Source organism: Lemur catta, chromosome 17 (genome assembly GCF_020740605.2).
Source record: "Lemur catta isolate mLemCat1 chromosome 17, mLemCat1.pri, whole genome shotgun sequence".
Classification (NCBI taxonomy): domain Eukaryota; kingdom Metazoa; phylum Chordata; class Mammalia; order Primates; family Lemuridae; genus Lemur; species Lemur catta.
This window is the reverse complement of record NC_059144.1, coordinates 19781-37478: the sequence shown is the minus strand read 5'-3', so window position 1 is coordinate 37478 and position 17698 is coordinate 19781. Positions and strand designations below refer to the sequence as shown.

The 17698-nt window shown below is 34.3% G+C and overlaps 1 protein-coding gene across 1 annotated transcript; it reads right to left on the bottom strand.

Moving 5' to 3' along the window:
* Nucleotides 1–915: 915 nt before the first annotated feature.
* Nucleotides 916–11857, bottom strand: LOC123622806 (POTE ankyrin domain family member A-like). Its single transcript, XM_045529426.1, has 5 exons — nucleotides 11688–11857; nucleotides 4168–4201; nucleotides 3820–3892; nucleotides 1090–1303; nucleotides 916–982 (listed from the first exon to the last, which is right to left on the bottom strand). Exons 1-5 carry the CDS (start codon nucleotides 11816–11818, stop codon nucleotides 916–918), a joined length of 519 nt encoding a protein of 172 aa, XP_045385382.1. The 5' UTR covers nucleotides 11819–11857.
* Between the last annotated feature and the right edge of the window lie 5841 nt (nucleotides 11858–17698).

The window sequence follows — 17698 nt, the reverse complement described above, 5'->3', positions numbered from 1 at the left end:
GAATACTGGCAATGATCCACTAAAGATACAAGTTGAAAGTTTCCTTGTTTTCACACAGTCATAATTACCCCTCAATTAGGGCAGATCATTTCAAGTTAACTAAGTTTTAAAAAGTCACTGTTTATAAACAAGCTTAGACATTCAGTAGAAATAAATTGTCAACTTCATGACATATTGCAGGTATCCCTAACAATAATTTACCGTGTAGGAGAGCACCTTCCCATGTCTTTCACAGAACATGTATCTACAGATTACCATGATCCAGGAACAGCCTAAGGAGTCCAGTATCTATTACCCCACACCTTTTGCATTTCTTTGTTTGGTAACATGTTCAGTGTATCTTGCTCATTATTTTATATTTCATAAAAAATTTTAAAATCTGCTTTGGAACAAGAGAAGATCTAATATTTAATTAAATAACATAGGATAATATGTATTTTAACATAGAACTTTGAATTAACTTTATCTCTGTATGAGAGAGTGATGTTGAAGAAACAAATCCGTAATTATGTTCCATGTTACTTTTTGTTCCATGCATATTCAGAATAAAAGCATATAAAATTTTTAAAATTCATTCTGGGTTGAGAAAAATGGCCATTTCACATTCTGTTCAATTGTAAATTAATATGAAGTTTCTTGAGAAAAAAATATCAATATTGATCAAAGATCTTTCTTTAAAAGTTCCTATACTTTCACCAAAAATTCTACATTGAAGAATTTATTCAAAGTAAATAGTTAGAAATGTAGGAAAATATTTATATCAAAGCTGTTCCTTGTAGCATTGATTATAATACAGAAAATTTTAAAATTCAAAATATAATTTCTGGAATAATGAGATTTCCAAATTTTAGACTTCTATGTAGCCATTAGCATTAAGTAGTAAAAGAATATGCATTGGTTTATTAGTAGACATATTCACAGTTTATAACTTACTGTCTTACTTTGAAGAATTTCACACTCTACAACATCACAGATTTTACCCCTGTTAAACCCCAGAATGGAAGTAGCAATTACTCAAATTCTCCTGTAGATCTTTAGTGTGAAGCAAACAGTACATGCAAACATTTCTTTAAAACTAGGATGTCATACCTCAAAGTAGAGAGTTCACATTCCCATACAGCTTTTTCATAATTTAACTGTGACATTATTTTTTTGGCTTCATAGAGCTCATCTTGCAGAACGCTAACCTCGTTTTCCATTTTTCCAATTTTTATTGTGAGTCTTTCACACTCATTGCTTTTAAGTTCTACTAATCTTTGCTGGGAAAGAATGGCATCTTGCATTTTCAATAGGATAACAAAATCTGTATTAGGGAGAAAACAATAAAGATATAAAATACATGAGTACTTTTGGGATATAAAGGACTGCACATTTAACAGTCACTCATTCATACAATGAACAAATATACAGCAAGGGCCTGCAATGTGGAGGACCTTACACCCAGCTCTGAAGATAAAACAGATAAGACCTCTGTTCTTATTTAAATACTTTAAATGTGGTCAGGAACAAAGACAATTATAAATTCAGATAGATGCTATAAGTAAAGAGAGTTCTATGAGCACTTAAGAAAAACTGATCTACACTGAGCCCAGCGAACTGTCTCTGAGGAAGGGATGGCAACACTGAAAAACAGAAGATGAAAGGAAGCAGTTGAGCAAAGGGAGAAGGAAAACATTCCAGCCACTCTACAGCCTGGGCTGAAGCTCCACTGCAATCTGCTTCCAGCCAAGTTGGAGGAACAGGTGCTGATTGACCTTCTTACCTGAAACAACCAGAACAAAATAGACAAGGCACATTAAACAATGATTTTCAGGACAGTGGACTTCAAGCAATGGAGACCATGATCCCCGAAAGAAAGGAAACAAGTGAGCTAAGCCTTATGAATGCCTCAGCCCTCTGCCTTGACAGACGTTCCAGGCCATGACTGAGGGAGGAAAAACCTCAGGTAGAGTCTCCCAGACTCCCCGAGTTGAGGTGATGAAGCTGAGAGTCTGGTAAAACCAAGGCAGAGAGAGATCACAGGACAGAACACTGGATAGGAGAGAATAGCACAGGGAAAGAAACCTGGAGACCTGCAGAGATCCCCTGTCGGGTATTTAGTAGAGTAACGAACAGTGCATGTGTGCTAGGAAACTACCTAAACCAAGGGTGGGGGGTGGAGAAAAGCTAAAAGAAATAGAGGAAACCATGCCTGGTGTTCACACAGAGCCAGGAAGAGTGGCCATTCCCATGAGCCAGGCTGGGAAAAAAATCATACTAGCAAAAAACAAGCAAATTAAAATTTTAAAAATATTTACAACTTCATCAAACAATGAAATACAGATAAAACTGGTAAAATCAAGAAAACCTATACACTGAAAACTATACAATATCACTGAAATAATTAAATTCAATTATATAATTGGAATGATACCCTCTGGTGCCAGAACAGTTGAATATCAATAACCAAAAATGAACTCAAAATGGAACCATAGATCCAAATATTAATATAAGCCCTAAAACTAGAAAACTTCCAGAAGAAAGCACAGGAGAAAGTCTTTGTGATCTTATGCTGGGCAAAGACATTTTAGACATGCTATGAAAATCAAAATCCATAATTGAACAAATAGATAAATTGGACTTCATTAAAACTATAAACTTTTTCTCTTTATAAGATACTACCAACAGAAAGAAAAGTTAAACCACAAACTGGGACAAAGTCCTTGCAGAAAAAAAACAAAACAAAAACATTGTTAATAAAGTAAAAGTATCCAAAATGTATTTTAAAAAACCTCCAAAAAGATAGTTCACAAAGAAGTCATACAGATGGCAAGTAAGCATATGGGAAGATGCTCAAGGTTATTAGTTATTAGGATAATGTATATTGAAACCATTATGATATGCACAATACACACCCACCAGAATGCCTAAAATTTAAAAATTCTAAAAAATGGCACAACATGGTGTTTGTGGCAATACAGCGCAACCGGAACTGTCAGATACTGCTGATGGCAATGAAAAACTGTACAAATACTTTGGAAAACAATTGAGTAGTTTCTTAATAAAGGAATAGAAAGGGGCATGAGGAGACTTTTGTGAGTGATGGATGTTAACTATCTTGACAGTGGTGATGGTTTAATGTCTCCATATGTGTCCAAAATTATCAAAATGTATATTTTATCTATGTCTTTATCATATATTAATTATGCTTCATGAAAGCCATTGATTAGAGCGACAAGCATCTAAGATGGTGGCTGGAACACAGAGAGAAAGAAGGGTAGAAAATTATGCAGTATAATGCTGGAGAATTGAGATCTTTAACCTTATAGCAATGAAAGGTGATAGCTGCGTTTTAAGCAAGGGAGGACCATGATGAGATCTGGAGTTTTCAAAATATATAATTATAGTTGAAGAATAGACCACAGTTTGGGCAGCTAGGGTAGAAGGGAAAACAGTTTTAAGTGTATTCCAATATTCTAGGTGGGAGTTAATGGCAACCTGCCCTTGGCTATAGGTAGGAGGAGAAGCAGAGTCAACAAAAAGACTGGGCATGCCATTCACACAGAGAAAAACACAGTGGAATTATCATAACTCTTCAGCTGAGAGTGCACAATATACATTAGTTCTAATTGTACATTAACATAAAGTATATTTCTGGGATGAACTCGTGACTATAGCACATCAGTGCTGTATGGTGCAGTGCTAAGCAATGGGTACATATATGTTACTTAGGATACGTAAGAAGGTCTTACATTTATACAATGGTTCTACCTTTACAATACATTCCAAGCTGTTCAACAAGCAAGATAAAATGCTGATAGTAAGAGGAAGGCAACTCACAATCCTCTGGGGCTGTTGCAGATGACCAAGTTAAGTCATCATGGTCACCCATAGACTGTATTTGTTCTTTCACCTACAAAATAAATAACACTGCTTCAATATGTCTCCAAATACTCATAGCATAAAAAAATGTACAGAAGTGCTAGTTATCCAACTTTTATATGAATAAAATCATAGGTTCTTCTAAAAGAAATGGATTTTTGTTCGAAGGATACCTTTATCGATGCCTACTGCTTCTTACCACTTTTTCAAAGCAAATGACTTTACAACAAAATGTCCACTATTTTCTTATTTTATGTTGTATAATACATATTCTAACAATATTTTTGATAATTTATTTTTAAATACCTTGTTCTTTTCATTAGGTGTTTTCTTTGCAGGCCTGGAACAACACAAACAATTTCTTTTAGACAAACAATAAATATATGAAATACAAAGAATAGCTAAAACTTTTGTATATATAAAATGTCTAATTTTTATATGATAAAATTCATATGTAAATTTATTTCTCCTCTTCAAAATGTTACAGGTAATTATATTTACAGGCAATATAAAATATAATAATTTTTACAAGGAAGTTTAAATGATAGAAAGTAATATGAAGAGATACAGAAAATATATTAATAATATAACAAAGAATTAAATTTAGATCAAGCTTTCTGACATTCAAAACAAAAGGAAACACATCTTAGCTACATTATTTGATAGAAAGAAATCTATCAGGGTATTTTTATTGTGATTATTCTCCTTTTCACTAAAAACAAGCTTTTACTGGCATTGAAACCTACTTGGGAAATCATACTTATGTCCTTATATGAGGGAAACGTTTTTCTCATGATGGTATTAGCTAGCTCATTCCGAACTTATTATGCAGATACTATGCATTATTTTAAGCACTGTGCATGTGGTAAACTCATTTTTGTCCTCACCATAATCCTGTGAGGTAGGTGACACATTAGGTATTTTATAAAGGAAGAAGCTAAGCACAGAAAGGCCACAGAACTTGCTCAAGCCCATAAAGCTTGTCCGTAGCAGACCCAGCATTCAAACCCAGGTTTCTGACTCCAAAGCATGGGTTTCCCCATGTGATGTGAAAGTAACATTTATTTTTAAGTGTTTTAAGTGGGATGATAGCAGAGGAAACAATATTATCATTCCATTTCTTTCCAAAATCATACATAATAATTTCTAAACCTTACAAATGTTTTCTTAAAAGGTTTTATACTCAACCAATTTTGGAAACCTACTTTAATAAACTAAACATTTATTTTTTCTACAGAACGTCATCAGCAAGCATTCATTTATCTATTCAACTGTTCATTCATGCATTCAACAAATACTTATTCAGCATGTAATACATGTGAATGACATTGTTGGTACAATGAAACTTTATTTTATACTTTAGAACTTTATAATACAGAAGTAATAATCTGTGGTAGATCATAATAGTTTGCTTTTTTATTGTACATGAAGAAAGCCCTCCCCACAATCTAAATAATTATAAAGTTGACACATATACCTGATACTTTAGAGCACCTTACCAAATCATAGGTATTTATTATGCTACTGGCAAAGGTACTGTAATATATACATGGTCAAAAAGAAATGTTTAAACTGTAATAAATATGCCTTAAGTGTCTGTGTGTTTTTACTACACTTTTTAAGAATCCTATCTATTACAGTTTAATTTTTAAGTCATCATTGGCATCTTTAATTCAATTAGAAAATTTCATTTCTGAACCAGTTCTGAAGAAATAACATCCTACTATAAAATCATACATGAATAGAACTTCTAAGGACAATTAGTTTACTACAAATGCTTAAAACGTAATGTATGAAGGTTTCTAGCGCTCAGACATGTAAACAAAATTAAATTTCCTTCTCTACTTGGTCATTCCCAACAGCATACAAATATATTCTCTAAAAGCTTCTAATTTAAAATAAAGAAATAAAACTCCCTTGAATCCCACATTCTTCTTCAGTTATTACCCATTTCTCCATTGCCTTTCCCAGGAAAATGTCACTCAAGAGCTGTCCATGCTGTCCACTACAGTCAGGGTTCCATGGTAACCATTTATTGAAACTGCTCCTTTCTTGAGCTACTTCACTTAGGACAATGGTCTCTAGTTCCATCCACTCTATAATAAATTGCAACTAGCTAAGGGGCACACACAGACACACAGGGAACTGAAGTCATTGGAAATCAAGCAGGGGGAAATAGGGAAAGGGGCACAGACCGCCCTGAAGGGTATACTGAACACTGCTCAGAGGATACGGGCACACTCACAGCCCTGACTCAAGTTTTACAAAACCCACCCATGTAACAAAAACATTTGTACTCTCTTAATATTTTGAAATGAAAAATAATAATACTTAGCTTAAAATACAAAAAAAAAAAAAAAAAAAAAGAAACTACTGCTCTACTCCTTGTCCAAGTTCACTTGTCCTCATCTTAATCAATCATTTCACAGCATGGATACAGTTGAGCATTCTCTAGTTTTGGCAGACAACACTATTATATTTCCAGTAAAAGTAATCACTGCTGACATTCTTTCACAAGGACATAAAGGACTTAGAGATTTTATGTTCCTTCATTCTATTTCACTTCAGGCGCTGTCATCACTCACACCTCCAGGTACTAAACTGGCCTTCTCATACACTGCTCATCACAGATTCGTTTGAGGTCTGTTTTTCATTTTCATTTTTCTTTACTTCCCTTATATGCAATGAAGGACCAGTACTTTAAAACAAACACATAAAAGAGATAATGTTTTCTAATAATTCTATTGACAATATATAAAAGGGAATTTTTTATAAACTTCTACATCTTCTCCATTTCAATTCACTTATTAATTTAAAAAAATATTATGAAGCACCAACAATATGCAAAGAAATACATATTCCTTGCTTCAAAAAAAAAGGTCAAATGCAATTATGATACAGTGTGATACACAAGACTGAATCTTTTTGAAAAGTTCTACATGAGCCCAGGGAAGGCTTCACAGAACAGACAAAATACATAAAAGAAGCTCACCAGGCAAAAAGTAGGAGAAAGCCAACCAACTTAAGGAAAGAATGTGAGTACCAAGATGAGGCACAGGGTGTCTAGGTGTTTCTTAGGAACTTGAAAGGAAAAGTGTAAAATACATAGAAGCAAATGCTGAGAGGTGAACGCTACACTGACCTTGAATCCTACACTGAAAGCTGGGAGCTCACTGCCTACAAGAAATGATTCTTAGGCATACGAGCAATAATTAGATTTGTGCTATATTTTTGGTTTTCTGTTTAAATATGACAATGTTTCACTTCAAAAGTTATAAAATAGCATGAAGCACACATAACATGAATGTAAGAAATCGGCAAATATCTTAGGGGAAATCCTTACTTTTAGAATACCTATATATCATTCTATATAGGATTTATAAATGGTAATATTGTGATGAATTATAATTTTGTTTGAAAATAAAATAATTTTTTGACTTTTATATACTTTTACTCTAGCTAATTCTAATGTAAATAGTAAGATATACCAACAGAAAAGTGTATTTACTTTTTTGTGGAATAAACACATGTGTAAGAAAATCACTATCATATACGTATATGAATTTACAAAGAAACCAAAATTTCCCACAGGAGATTATGTTAGGAGTTGAGCATGAGCCTTTAAATATATCAAAAACAAAAACAAAAGTAACAGCTATAAAATGAATCATGTAGATAACTGTTCTGTTTAAGACTAAGCAGGCCAGAAAGAAAAGGAGGTTGGGGAGAAATCTTCCTGAGAGCAATTATCAAACAACTGCTCTTGACTCAAACTGCAAAATAAGTTTACGATTCTAGAATAACAAATAGTTTTCATTTTGAACATAGTTGATAGAAGGCTGATTACAACACAAAATGTCTGGTCCTCACACTTAGAAAATGACTGATCTGTAGCCATGGTAACAAATAGCCACCCCCAAGTAGTTTTAAATCTAGTCAATCCATCAGTGACCACTGGCCTCATTCACCAATCAATGTCAGCCACTTGCTTCTGAGAGACAGCCAGTCAGACACAAACTCATTCCAATAAACATGCCTGGGAGTGCCCAGCACTCAACCACTGTGTCACTCAAATAACCGTGCTAGTACAGATGATGTCAACCCATGTATTCCTCTGAAAGGCTGCCAGTCCTTCAATGCCACTCTTCCCAAAACCCTGTGTAAGATCAGCAACTGCTCTGTCAGAAGAAACTGCCTCACCAGCATAGCTCTCTTACTAGAGAAAGCAATAAATTCCAACTTCATCTTCTTATTTCAGATATTGAAGGTTCACCATTCTTTGGAAAGAATTGTTAAGTTCATTAAAATTACCTCACTTATATTTTACTTTTCTTAATAAACACAAATGAAGTTTGCAATTCCTTTGATCTGTCTTACCATATGTAAAACAATCATCATTATAGTAAAAGAGTAAATACTGAGTAAACACATTATTGGGCTTTTCTCCCTAAATGAAAACAAATAAATATACAGAATATAGCTTATTAAAGTGTACATAAGAATTCAAAAATGCATAATCGCTAGGTAAAGTTGTCACAATGAACCCATGTCACACTTTTAAATGAGATTTAGTCTAATGATTAAAACAATACCCACAGGGTAAACTCCATACACTCAGTTAATACAAGTGTATGGAGTAGGTCCTTATGACATTACATGCTAGGCTGTTTTCCAGACACAGGGGTATGGCAGTGAACACGCAAAAGTCCTATCATGAGAGTGAAGGAAACACACAATGACAGTAAACAGAACAGCTGGGCAAACTGCATCATATGTTAGAGGAGAAAAGGTAAAGCAGGATAATGAAATGTTTATGTGTTGGAGAAGAGGCATGGTGGAAATGTTAGCATGTCTAGAAAAAGCCTTGCTGAGAAAACAGTTGTTAAGGAAAGAACTGAAGAAATAGACAAAAGGAGGCCAGAAAGATTTCTGAGGAAAACCATTTAAAATAGACAGAACTGCCAAGTACAGAGGTGTGCCTGTAGAGTTTAAGGAATAGTGAGAAGTTCAATGAGGCAGTAGCAGAGCTAAAGGGATTAAAAAAATGGAAAATTAAGGCAGAGGGACTAAAGATCAGATCATGTGCTTCCTTTTAGGTATTAAGAAGAATGGTGACATATACTCTGACTGAAATGGGAGGCAATTGGGATGTTCTGAGCAGAGGAATGACATCCTCTGACTTGTTTTAATATGAGCACTGGGTTAAGCACTGATGGAAAGAGGACTAGAAAAAAAAAGACCATTTAGGAGTGCGTTACACTCACCTAGACAGCAGATGGTGGTGGCTTAGACATTGGTGGTGGCTTCACCAATCTGTGAATGGTTTCTGCATCTATTTTGAAGGAAGACCTGACAAGATTTGCTGACAGATTTGGTATGAGATGTCAGAGACAGAGAGGGAGAAAAAAAGAGAGAATGAGAGAGAGAGAGATGTCAAGGATTACACCAAGGTTTTTGCCAGAGTAACTGAAAGGGTTCCCATTAACTCCGGTAGGAAAGACTCCATGATGAGGGTGAGGTATAAGAAAGAACATCAATAGCTCAATTTTGGACCTCGTAAGCTGTGATACCTAATAGCTAACCAAAGAGGGAGGTCAAGTAGGCAGTTTTGTCTATAGGTCTGGAATTAAGAAAATCATTAGCACACACAAGGTAGTAAAAGTCATGAGAAAGAAGCCTGAGGACTGAGCCCTGGGACACTTCAATGTGCGAAAGGTGGGGTGTGAGGATGAACACACAAAACAGACTAAGATGGATGAACTAGAAAAGAAGGAGGAAAAACCAGGTGAGTGAGTGATACCCTGAAAGTCAAGGGTAAAAGGAATTATGGAGGAGAGAGTTTTTCACTGGAGAAAAGATTGCTGACAGAGTGAGTAAAATGAGGTCTCAGAAATTATATCTAGATTTATTAAAGTGAAAACCAGTGGGAACTTTGAGAAAACCAATTTTGCACTAGAGGTGGGAGTGAAAATTGCTGGAATGAGTTCAAGAGTGAATGGCAAAGAAATTCAAGTCCATGTGCAGACACTAGGCAGTTTTTTCAAGGCCATCATACCTAAGTGGCATGATCATGGACACTCTAATGTTCTTCTTGTTTAGCTATATATTTCAATCACTATAAAATAATTATATAGTATATTTTCACACTTTAAATGTTTCCAAATTGTATACATATGGCATTTTAAAAAACGCCAGACCAAGGTATTAAAGAATAAATTCACAAAAATTATAGAATTACAAGATCCTATGAACATTTCTAGATCATATAAGCTGATTTTTGCTTATACTTTTGCCCATACTTATAAAAAAGACCACAGAAACACCAAAACATTCAAAAGTAGTATTTTTGCCTTTAGAAACATCATCCAATTGCAGGATATTTTATACTCATCAAATATAGAAAGCAATCACTCATACTAAAATACTGATTCAAGGACAGGAATAAAAGGGGTAAATGCACAAAATAATCTCATTTTTAAACTGAATGTTTGTAACATATAAAGTCACTGTAGAAAATACGGTATGATGCATACTGACATATATTTAAAAGGAAGGTTAATGCCATGAATTCAGGCTATCTTTACAAAGAAGATTCACCACATTAGCAGCACCTTGGTGTTGGCACGGGGGTCAGCAAATTAGTGTCTTGGGGCCAAGTCAAGCACGCTGCCTGTTTTCATAAGTAAAGTTTAATTGGGACACCACCATGTCTATTTATTTACTGTCTATCACAGTTTGTGGACTACAATGAACAGAGGCCCTGTGGTTCACAAAGCCTAAATCATTTACTATCTGGCTTTCTACAGAATGAGGTGGCCAATACCTGGTTAGTAGATTAAAGATCCTTTGATGTATTTTAGTAAGTTTTACCCAAAATATGAAAATGTTTATATGAGATATGGATATGCAATCCCTTGGCAATATCTGGATTAATGTGAGGATCCAGCAGGTGAGCACTCATGCATTGAGAACAAAACCCCAACAAATCAATAATTAGCAATTCTGTTGGGAACAAGGTAGAGCTGCAGTGTAGCATGCGGCATCCTTTTGAACCTCAGCAGATATTACAAGAATTCTAACATAATTTGCTTAAGATGTGTCATCAAACTATATGCTTTAAATATCCGTCAATTGTGAAGTAATCAGTACACTACAGATCTAACTTTGTTGTTTAAATGGTTGCATATGACATTATTATATGGACATGACAATGTAACTATTTCCTTCTTGATTGGTATGTAGACTACCTCGAAGTTTTTGAGATGATGATGTTACAGTAACTATCTTTAACATGCATATACATGTATGCACGTAACACACTTGTATAAATATTCTGAACACACATATATTATAGATCTTTGACATACATAGGCTATTTTATGAATATATTGGCTTCTTGTATGTTATATAAAATATAGAATAAATGTCCTTAACTCGTATGCGTTTACATGTGTTTCTACAAGTCATGTTTTCCTGCAGCATCTAGTCCCAGATCCTAAGTTCTTGGTAGGCCAAAGGAGTGACATATTTGAAGTGTTGATACATGCTACTAAATTACACTTCAAAAAGGATTTGTCAATTTTATTTACCAACAGTGTATCAAAATGCATTTTCCTCACATTTGCCAACACTGCTAATCTTTTAATAAAATGCCAGTATCATTGGAAAATATGTTACATCATTAATGTGCATTTTTCTGATCACCGAGCAAGGCTGAATATACCTACGGAAAGCATAAAATTTGTTAATCATGAATATTAGTCCAATTAGAATTAATTGTATAGCACAATAAAATTATCTACTGTTAAATATTGCTACAGGCTTACCTATCACACACTTCATTCTCCATCCTAGGAAATTGCCAACTGTCAGTTTTTCTACTCTTTCTTTCTTGAAGTAATGCGTCATCGTCACTGTCATCACCAGCACCATCACATAGGTTTTCTGATGCTGCCATTTTATTGCTTTTGTGCTTCTCCTTTTCTTCAACCTTTAATGAAAGCTTGATAGTACGAATAATTGTTATTACCTTATCAATAAAAATAACTTTTTCTCTTTTCATTGATTTTATCCCTTGACTCACCTTAACTGTCATATTTTTAATCATTAAATATTTTGTGCTTACTTGAATATTATTGTACATAATTATCATATAATTATAATTATTATGGTATTATTGAAATTTTTATAAAGTCTACTTCATTTCTGTTTGAGTGAATGAAACAGAATTTTCCCAAATTTCTAAAAGGGCCCTTCTTAATTTTTTGCTGTTATTCACATCCACTCTTCTCTGGATAACAGGAATTTCCACCCCCATTTGACTGGCAGAGACAGAAAGAAAAAGACAAAGACATAAATCACGTCTTCTTCTGTCTTATCACCTGGATTTTACGTTAAATGGCCAGATTTAGAGGATGCAATATTGTAAGGCTTCAGGAACAGAGAGAAAGCTTTCCCTTTTCTGCACCAAGTTAATCTTTTGCCGCTGCCGTTTATCATTCTTTTTTCATTTGGATAGAGAAATATCAAAAGATGAAGATACACACAAATGTATATGAACCAAGTTTGTCACCACACAAGGAGCAGAGTGCAAGTGCTCAGTTGCTGGTGTGGAGTCCTGAAAAATGAGATGCTTCCCAAATTTCACATTCAGTAGCCATACAATTTTACAGCTGGAGGATGTACAGTATAAAGTAATTATCTACTTTAGCTCCTTCACCTACTGATAACTGGAGTAAAACCGAGAAAGATTAAATGATTCATTCAAAGCTCCTAAAGTGGCATTACCTAGCAATTTGTGACAAAAAAAAAAAAAAAGAGATAGTGGAATTGCATCATGCTGAATCAGGTAAATTACGAGATTAAACTAGTCAAAAACTAGTCAGATAAATTAACTGTGTGACTTTGGCAAAATAACTAAATGCCTTAATTGGGGGGCAGGCCTCATCTACATTGACATTTAAAAAAGAGTATCTCTAGATTTTTGTGTAGCTTTAAAACTCAACGTACAGAACTCACCTTTCCATTTTGGAGTCAAATACTGTATTTTGGGCTGGGGATTTTTCTACTCATATGATCAAATCATACTTGTCAAATCTTATACCATATTTGCAACATAATGTAAATTCTGATTTCACAAACATTTGAGAGTGGCAATTTTAAAAGCTATGTGGAACTATATATGTTTCTGGTCAATAATATTTAAAGTGGTTATGATGGAATTTTAAGTTCCAACAGTTTGAATCAAATAGATGAATCTTGCACACATAAAAGCACATTAAACAGATTCACTTGGCTGGGCATATTTGTTGCAAATCTCAAGGTTAGACACATATTTATCTCTTCTCAGTCACTGCTTCCTTCCCACTGTATTTTCATTTTATTGTTCAAATCAATGCAATTCATCTTTAAGTCACTAGGGGGTGAAAAAATCCTAGACCTTACTACATACTTTTATTAACTTATTTTACATTTATTCTTGTTCAGATGATATGGCATGTGAATGAATTAGCTTCCCAGTCCTTAGGCCACTTGGAAGACTGGTGATAAACAGGTTGATTAAGGAATAATGATTATGAAAAAACTATTCTGAACTCCTATCATTTACATAACAGATATAATCTATTTCTATATACAATTATATCTTTAGATAACTCCATCTTACCCATGAACTTTTATAAGTAGAAAATCAGAATGGATCAGGCAATTGATGAAGAGAAAGTAGAAAGGATAGCACTTAAGTACTTTTTCTAAAGATTGCTAACTGGAGAGTGTCACACTTTTAATTATTAGGATCCAAAATCAACACACCAATTAGAAAGAAAAGGAATTTCTTAAATGTTAATTCAAATGATATACCATAAGATGATAATGTCATCAATCTAGATGGACAATCTGCTTAAGACTGGTTCTAATATAGTCTTGTTAGAAGAGAAGTTTCAGAGACAGGGCTGAGATCACATGTGGGGACTTGCAAAGTGGGAGCAGATGTTAAAGTAAATAACCCTTAGACAGGAGCTGACTAGAGGGGCTGTTAACCATAGGCAAGAACCAGCTTCAGCTGGCTTGTCATTATGATTTCTCTCATTTTACATGAACTTAGGCCAATTATTACTGGAGTTTTACAATTGCTCCACCCTTGAAATCACCATGATGGCTCAAAGACAGCCATATACAGTATTAAAATGAGAGCAAACCCAATTTTAGGAATTACTACCCAAATTCATAGAAAAGTCAGCCCCTTACTCATAAATACTCCTCCCCTCGATTAATAAGACTTCAAAACACCAAAAACCTCTTCCTCCTGATGCAGATGCTTTTTTCAAAGCCTGCCCACTCTCTTACTCTTGAGAGAGTGCACTGTTGCTTTCAATCATTCAATATAAAGCTTCCTGCTTGACTTTCATGGTCCATCCTAAAATTCTTTTCCTGATTAACACCAAGAACTAGGAAAAAACCTCCATTCAGAGGCCACTAACAGTCTAAAGTCTCCTAATGACAGTGAATTTAAAAATATAATAACATTTCATGATTTCCCACATTAAAACAAGTTAGAAAGTTGTTTGTACCCTAACACCAAAGGACCCCTTCTTAAAGATATGAGTCCCTTAACAGACAGTACAGATGACTTTATGACCCTATTCTCACCCTGGACATAGATGATGAAGTCAATTAGAGACCACAAGGCAGAAGAAATCTTTAACCGTGCCATTAATGATTGATAACATAAAACTGAAAATTCTGAACCACTGGCAATGATTACTCCTTTGACATGAATACAACTCAGTGGTCATCACTCTTAAATTACTCATAATTTCTATTGCTTATAATTCAATATTTGATGTCACACTCTTTATCATGTAAGGAAGTTGTAAAAATGGAAGAGTAAACAAAATTTGGAAAAACATATGCCTCAACTCCAAGGTAAACATCAGCTATAAGTTACTAGAGATTGTAAGAATATTTTCAGTTGCGTAACTACTTTAAATGGGGGTAGGTAAACTCATAACTAATGAGCGCATAGCACACTGTATGGGGGATGGGCACACTTGTAGCTCTGGCTTGGGCAATGCAAAGGCATTACACATAACCAAAATGTTTGTAGACCTATAATATTCTGAAATTTTTTTGAAAAATGAAAATAAATAAATAAATTGGAAAAATAAAAATATAAATAAATAAAATTATAAAATAGTAAATGATTATTTACTCTAACAGGTTAGTGCAAAATGATGTTATTAAAATGAAAAAAATTATGTTAAACCAGAAATTTAAATTTAAATCTTTACATACCGGTGGCTGGTTATTTTCACTTCCTTCATGACTCTCTTGCTCATTCTCTGATGTCACTTCTAGGTCTTCTTCTGCTAAAAAATCCATACATTGAATTAAATTGGATTAGTTAGAAGAGTGAGGTAAAAGACAGTCTTTATAGAAATAGAAAATAAAATTTTCATTGTATAAATTTAGAGTTTAAATGAAGCTAAATCTATGATGAAATACTTACTTCTTTAAGAAATACTTCTAATTAAAAAAAGAAAAAAAACCCAAGCTTCAAGAAATCACTTGGGGTGACACCTGGTGCAAGGCATACAACATCTCAAAGATTCACTCACAAATTCTATTAACTATTAGCTATGTCTGTTAACTGAAGAGGAAAGTGGCCATAGATCTGTGTGAACATGCTGATTGATGAGGGGAAAAGGGATCATTAATCAGCGGAGAAAGTCATGACCCTGAGAGGGTAACCATCAAAACTGATGGGAGAATGCTACAGCATATCTGTAACACAACCCAGCAGAATTATTTGTACCATTATACTATAATTAGTTATCATGTTCTTCAATTTGTCCCACGATTTGGAAGTACTCAGCTGCAATGCAGTTGAGAGCATAATTCATCTTTCATCGGAAAAACTATTCTGAACTGATCAGCTTGGATTCATTTGTAGAATGCTAGTTAATGAAAATATTCACCTTTTTCATTAGTTATATGGGCTATTGGTATGCCTACATTTCTTGTATCCTCTGGGTTAGTCATCTTAAACTTTCTTGATACACACACATACAAAAAGCCTTAACACCACATCTAAGAAACAATGTATAATAAATTTTCTATATTGAAATAACAATTTTAGTATTCAAGGATGAACTCTGTAATTTTTTTTCTTTTTAAAATTAGTTTGGTTACCAAGTAGTCTTTAAAAGACTTTTATGAAACAATTACCTTACCAAAAATTTAGCTATCTTAAAAAAGCGGCTGATGCTTCTATATTCAAATTAATCTCATTTGATTAACTAATATTAATGCAACATGTATATTTGCTGTCTGACAGCTATGGGGAGGAAAAATAAATTACTATTGTTCACCCCAATTCTAGCACTCCCTCCTGCTTCTACTAACCTTTAAGTAGCAAGAATCTAAGCTTCTGTTTGAGTGTAAATATAATGAAGTCATCTGAAGTGCTCCCAAGTTTCCTCATCAACTCCAAAATCACCTTCCTAACTTCTTTCATTCCTCCCTCCTTCACCCCTCACAATCTTTCTTCCTTTACAGCAGTCATGTAGACATCTGTGCCCCTTATTCTCCTCCTTCAACATCTTTGATTTATTATTCCCACCACATCTTTCCTCTTCATTTAGCAGTAGTACCTTACATCTCTAATTTCTCCTTCCTCATCACTTGGCTCCTTCCCCTCTGGCTATAAACATGCTCAGAAATGATAACAAAATGTTTTCCCCTGATCCTGTAACGTCTTAAACTGTTATCCAATGGCTCTTCTTCCAGATTTCTCTAAAAGGAAGTCTATACCCAAGGCCCACCAGCAGGAGCATCAGCTGAGAAGTTACTAGAAATGCAGAATCCCAGAGCTGCTGACTCAGAATGTGCATTTTTAACACAGCTGATTGATGAAAGTTTGAGACGCTCTGGTCTACACTGAGTGTACTTCCACATTCCTCTACCTGAACTGACCCTTTTGGAATCTAGCCTCATGTTCCTCCCTATCATGTCCCCACAAATGAAATTGTATTACAAGTCATAATGTTTCTAATGGGCTGCTTATCAGCCTCTATCTTCCCTCATCTCTCCATAACTGACCCTATTCTCTTCTTCTCTCCAAAGTTTTTATCTTGAGCAGTACTAATTCTACCCTATGAAGTAAGAACATTTCAAACCACATTAAATTATGCATGTGTACAGCTGACCACATATGCTTCTATTCCTCTATGGTATAGAAAAGATAGTGCTGCAGGTTGAGGTGCCTCAATCCTTAGTGCCTTCCCAACAGTGAGGGAGATAAGAAGAGTGACAAATGTTTGCTGTACTTCTCTGACACACTCTGGTATTGGAAGCTCACTTTATATGCTTCCCAGATTTCAAACACTCTGCTCTTCCTTTTTCTGAAGAATTATTTTATTTGACCACCCTCCATTACATATGCCTGCTTCTTGATGCTTGATGATATTCTTTGGATTTTAGAATGTATCAGTGTACATGTTTTTAAATAAACAGTCTGTTAAATGATTTTCTTTTAATAAAATATGGTTCTTACCTTCTACTTGTCCATTTACGGTGTATTCTTGTTTGTGAACTGCAGCCCACCGTAAATCACCATGATACTTCTGTGGGAGATTCGTGGAGACATTCTGTTAAAATTAATATCAATAATAAGTTTCAATTAAAAAATAAAAATAATGAATTCCATCAAAATTTTCCAATCATATTCTTAAAACTACCTGAATTTCCTATTGTAAAGGCAATTAGACTTAAAAATAAGAGAAATATGTATTGAAAAACCAAAACATTTGTACAGGGAACTTCACATATGTTATCCAGC

Coding starts and splice junctions, on each gene's coding strand:
- LOC123622806 (XM_045529426.1), bottom strand. CDS start 11,818: ATGGCAGCATCAGAAAACCTATGTGATGGTGCTGGTGATGACAGTGAC. Junction 1,304..3,819: donor TGCAACAGCCCCAGAGGATT/GTGAGTTGCCTT, acceptor TCCCTAATACAG/ATTTTGTTATCCTATTGAAA. Junction 983..1,089: donor TGTGAACTCTCTACTTTGAG/GTATGACATCCT, acceptor GGGGTTTAACAG/GGGTAAAATCTGTGATGTTG.